At 39.5% G+C, this 5,704-nt stretch overlaps 1 protein-coding gene across 2 annotated transcripts in view; it reads left to right on the top strand.

The window, feature by feature from the left end:
- PCDH11X (protocadherin 11 X-linked) overlaps nt 1-5,697 on the top strand; it is a 1,731,112-nt gene extending 1,725,415 nt beyond the window's left edge. For both annotated transcript variants that reach the window (XM_019521370.1, XM_019521369.1), the window contains one exon: nt 5,068-5,697. In XM_019521370.1, the coding sequence (XP_019376915.1) occupies nt 5,068-5,456 (389 nt within the window). In that variant the 3' untranslated portion in view covers nt 5,457-5,697. The remainder of the gene's footprint in view (nt 1-5,067) is intronic.
- The last annotated feature ends 7 nt before the right edge of the window (nt 5,698-5,704 follow it).

The raw sequence follows: 5,704 nt of genomic DNA, 5'->3' as shown, positions 1-5,704 counted from the left end.
GGGGGGGGGGGGGGGGAAGGGGGGATAGTGTTGTGCTCCAATGATCCATGGGATGTCAATGGAATATGACCTACTGTGAGCCAGCAGGTCACATTCCAGGGTTATCTCAGAGTGGGATCCATCGTTTTTATAGTGCTCTATGTGTCCTGACCATCTGTTTGGTTATGGCTGTAGAGTGCTTTCTGCATGCCTACTGTGCAACAAGTGTGATTTCTGTACCTGGCCTATGTTACCTATTGGTACCATTGTTAGAATATTTCACTCCCAGTTAATAGAGAAACATATGATAATAATTTATATTTAAAGCCAAGTTTAGACATCAATGATGTGCCAGTGCTGTACTCTCGTAAAGGAAGGCTCAACAAAATGACAGAACAATAAAACAGGAGTTGAAAGGAGAATGAATTAGTTATGGAAAGATGCAGATACATTACACTGCCTGGGAAGAGAAGGTACAAAAAATGGTGCCTGGTGAATATTCATGGAGAATATTCCCTACATTTTATGTTAAATTCAGTCAACAGCTAATTAATTATGCTTTTATTTCAGTTTGCTAAAAACACAATATTTCATACTCCTATCTTTTTTTTTTATATCTTACCAATCATAAATGATTTTGCATCCCAATTATTCTGGCTAGCGCATTGTATTAGTACACATCAGTTGTTTTGCCAACATTTTTTTGAATGCAGCTATCAGAGACCTTTCCTGAGTCACACTATAGTTGTTCCTCAAGTAATTTAGTTTTTTTCTGTAATAAAGCTTCATCTCCTGAGTATGTCTGTTTCAGAAATCCACTCATGGTAGGTCCTATACACGGGCAGCTTAGTTTAAAAACATTTCTGCTTTCAGATATTCAGTTCCTTTGAAGCAAGACCAGTAGTTGAGTATTTTTTATTCTTAAAATTACACTGTGTATTTTTTAAAACAATAAATTGACTATATTGGTAAGTAAATTTATGCTAAAAGGCAGATACTGTCAGATGAGATTTTGTGTGTTTACTTAATGTATTTTACTTTCTGTTTGTTCCTTCAGAGATGGTCAGTGGAGATAATGCTAACCCTGTGTAATATTAATATATTAAACACATTGTTAATAGTACTAATTCATTGCCTTATAATGGGTACAATTTCTAAGTACTAGATCGAGAACAAGTTTGAACCAGTATAAAGGTAGATTTTGTCCGTGCCACAAAGAGTTTATCACATAAAGGCCCTGCACAGACAGAGCTCGGGTGTTCCAAACCTCCTTAGAAAATAGCAAAAAAAAGTCATCAAGATAACTCCTACATGATTTGCCAAAATGGTTGTAGAGGACATTTCATATATCGTCCTGTAGTCCTGCAATTGCTTCAGATTAATATTTATATCTTTACTGGCAAACACTCTTGTCTGCCATTCTACAGTTTTCTTTTCCTTGTTTGCTTGCTGATATTTAAGGACTGTTTCATCTGTTGTATACAGCCTGACATTCTAGACAGTTGCATGTCTTCAAATAAATACTCTTATGTGTGTGTACTTGCACATGTGCACACGTGACTATAGAGTTAAAATAATAAAAAGTCATATACCAGAAACTAACCACACACATGAAGAATGCCAAAAGTGTTGAAAATGGTCAAATTATATTTGCATTTATATTAGTATAAAACAAGATTGACTACATTGATGTCATTGGCATACATGAGTCAATGGATTTACTCCAATTTACAGAAGTGCAAATGGGAAGGAAAATTTATCCAGTCTTAATAAAGAACTTACTTATGTAAGTACTTTACATAAAGTAAAGTAAGTTGATTATATATTTTAGTGGCTGTGGCTAATAAGTGCTACCTTTACCTAGTGGAAAGCTAAGAATAGTCCATCTGTAATAACTGTTCTGCCGGAACTTTAACACTTCAGTGAATGATTCCTATATTTATGCCTAGTGCTATCCATCTGGTTCTTTATCCATCATAACTGGATTAGTATTTGAGCCGTGAAGTGCCAAATCATTGCCAGGATTAAATTCAAACAAATTTTGACTAGAGAGCTGCCGAGCTGACCAATCTATTAGAACAAAACTATTTTTATGAGCAATCACATATTTCACTACAAGACACGTGCTTTTGGATGTATCATACCTGGACTAATCCTGAGCCCAAGGCCCCCTTTACATGTTACAGGTATCAAGCAGTTAACTGGTTAATTGTACAATTAACCTGTGATCAGCTACACGTGCAAAGTACCTATCACACAATAAAAAGCTCCAACCAACTATAAAGTTAGACCTAAAAAATGTGTACTAACTTTATAGCTGGTTCATATTGAGCTTTCATTTGCACATGTAGCAGTGTCTCCCCTGTGGCTGGGAGACCTGTCAGTTGGTAGGGCTCCAAGCCACAGTTTGCAGTGTGCTCAGCCAGGACTGGGAGTCCCACAGCTGAGGGTACTCTCATCCCCAGCAGCTGCTGACTCTGAGTCCCAGTGGCATAGGGACCCAGAGTCCCACAACTCTGGATGGTGGGTGCCAGCTCTGGGTCCTGGCAGCTGCTGGGGCACAGCTACCTTCGGGCTGCATGAAACCCCCAAGGCAGGGGGATCATTGCAGCCACAATCTCCCATCCCTAGGAATTTCATGCAACTCTGAGGCTGGGGAGATTACAACAGCTTCATTTCCCCAGGCCTGGAGCTGCATGGGGCACCCTGGCAGCTGGAAGCCCCTCAATGGAGGGGGCTCACAACCACAGAAGCTTTCTTCTTGCCAGTACATGTGTGGGGTGGGTGTGGGCTGCCCACTGCAAGCTTGAGGTTCCCTGCTCTGCTGCCCTCCAACAAGCTTTCCTGCCCAGCCCCACTCTGCACTGCTATACCAGGTGCTGTCCACTGGGCTGTGGAGGCCCTGGGGAGAGGGCACCAGGGCAGGGAGCCCTGAGCCACAGGAGACAGCCTTCATCAGCTCCCTCCCACCCCCAAAAGTTCTGTTTTCACCATGCTGCCCATGGAGGGGGAACTGGGCTCCACATTCTGCTGCGCTTCAGAAGCCACTGCCTCTTGTGGGTGGCAACCTGGGCTAGGATGCTGCTGCGGGGAGGGCAGGGGGCTATGGACCTGTGTCCCTGGCCCCATAGCCCTGGCAGCTTGGGGTCCTCTCCTGCAGGGGCAGGGAGCTGTGGGTGAAGAGTGAGGGGTACCAGCAAGGCCAAGGAGGTTGTGGGTGAGGAGTGAGGAGCAATGGCATGGGCAGGGCTGCTCAGCGCCACAGACCATTGGGGGTGGAGGGGCAGCTGCAGCTGGACCCTTGTCCTGGTCAGCAAAGTGGGCAGGAGGAGCCCTGATTTTTCATGATAAAAAACCCAAAATCAAATGCCAAAATGTATAGGTATTTATAATGTATTTATTATAGTTATTGAGGCACTATTAGGCTTCCAAATTGCTTTAAAATTGTAAATATGTCAGTAAAAAATTGTGTTCAGCTGATACCTGTATATATAGTGGTGTTTCATTTTAATCATATAAAAATGTAGGTTTGGGGCTTTTAATCAGAGAATTAACTATTTTTTTTAAATCAGAGAATTTGCAAGTTTTAAACAGAGATTCCTGATATTGAAGGTATAATTTGTGAGGCATTTTCCTATTGATCAGTGGTATTCTGACAAAAAGCATGCTAAATGCTATTTGTCTGTAATTGAAATTGACAACCATGTATGTACACAGACTTTGCATGGGTTCTTATTTTACAAAATGTTGTACATTTTACTCATAATTAGATTTTAACTCATACTTTCAAAAATGTCCAGATCAGCAGTGCAGTATCTTTTTATATAAAACTAAATAGAATTTAAGTGTCTTACTCAGAAACTGCATTACAATAGTTCTAGAGGTTAGTTGTTGCATGTTTGATAAATGCGTATTATAGAGAGAACCCAATTGTAAAGCTTTTTTTTGTTAAGACTTAGTTAAACAAATCAAACAAAACAAAAGCTATACTTCTTTAAGTGCTATATGAATTCCTCATATTCAGTGTTATGCAACACAATGAAATCTTGCTTTCAACACTCTTCAGTTCTTCTGAATAATGTTTGCAACAAAATAGAAAACAAAATATGCATATTCAAAAAATAGTTTCAGAGAATTCATGGTTGGGTCAAACTTAATAATTAAAAGTTCTAGTCTACAGAAGGTCAACCTCCTTTCAGTGCAGCCAGTTCAGAATTGCTTGGTGCATTGTAAAACTCTGTCTTTCAAATTTAGTAATTTGCCCTGTCTTTGTACAATGTAAAATTTCTATAAACCTTTTTTCCAAGTAAACAACATTTGCTACATTTACACTTTACTTGACAGAGGACTACAGATTCTATTGCTATTACCTTCTGATTTGTCAAGGTTTCCAATCAAGAAGGCACAGAGAAATCAATTCCCTTTAAAATTGTTGTTACAGGGTCTTTCATTCTTGCAACTCTGAAGCAGAACTTTGAATCCAAGTGACAGTGTGTCCAAATTAACGTAACCTTTTTAAAAAAACTATTAAACTTTCAAAGAGTGTTCCAAAAAAGGCCCAATTTAACAGGCATATTCTATTCCTTTCAAATAGTGCTGGACTGATGGTATAGCCATAATGGTCCAGGGAATATGTGAGATGCAAGGATTTTTGTGGTTAATATCTTTTATTGGATCAACTATATGGTTGGGAATGGTTCCCATGCAGTTGGTCCAATAAAAGGTGTCACCCACAAAAATCCTTGCCTCCTGCATATTCTGTTCAGGACAATTCTATTTTTAAAATGTTAAAGAATGGTAGTATTGAGGATTCTCATACTGTTGATAGGCTGTTTTTTATTGAAGTAATTTTATTTATGGAATGCTATGTAGAAACATATGAGGACTTTAATATATGAATAAAATAACTATTTTTTATATGAGCTAAGTATTTATGTATATTGTAGACTGCTACCCATGATGTACTGCTACCCACTACTATTGTCCCTACTTAACTGTACATAACTATTTAAAGATGAGGCCTTATTTTTGTTCTCAGCACCATCTTTAAAATGCTAGCTAATCTTGTTTGTTTTTTTCCCCTCCTAGCTATTGAAGTAAATCTGCAAAAAGCCCTAGCTGAAGCCTCTGAAACCTGCACTCAGGAGTGTCTTATTTTAGGCCATTCTGACAACTGCTGGATGCCACCTTCTTTGACACAGTACCAACAATCCAACCCTCCTTTGCCATCATTTGGATTCCAGCAAGGATGGGGTCAAGGAACCAGACCTGAAGGAAGATACACGCTTGGCAGGCCTATTCCCAAGGATGACATTGATAAGGGCCAAGGTGGGCCAAGGCCCCAGTTCTACAATACCTGTGAAAGACAATGTACCAGTGAAGATCCAGTTAAGGTTATTCCCCTAGCAAACTTCACTCCAGCCCAGCAGGCACCAGCTGGGAGCAACACCACATTTATACATGAGCACCAGCTATAAAGGCATATCTGAGAAATCACGTCCTTCAGGCTGTAAGTGTGAGTGTATATAGTCACAGCTTAACACTTAATTTTAATGCATATATACATTTGTTAGGCTTTTGAATATTTATGTAAATAGAATTCTGAATTGAAATTTGAACTTGAAAAGCAGACTTCTTAGCACTGAATTAAAGGAAATTTACCATAAATGTCCATCCCAGATATGCAAACAAAAAACAACACCCCCCCCCCACCCCGGAACAAACC

Source organism: Gavialis gangeticus, unplaced genomic scaffold (genome assembly GCF_001723915.1).
Source record: "Gavialis gangeticus isolate Ggan-Ray unplaced genomic scaffold, GavGan_comp1, whole genome shotgun sequence".
Lineage (NCBI taxonomy): Eukaryota > Metazoa > Chordata > Crocodylia > Gavialidae > Gavialis > Gavialis gangeticus.
The sequence above is the reverse complement of the archived record's forward strand: the minus strand, read 5'-3'. Positions and strand labels throughout refer to the sequence as shown.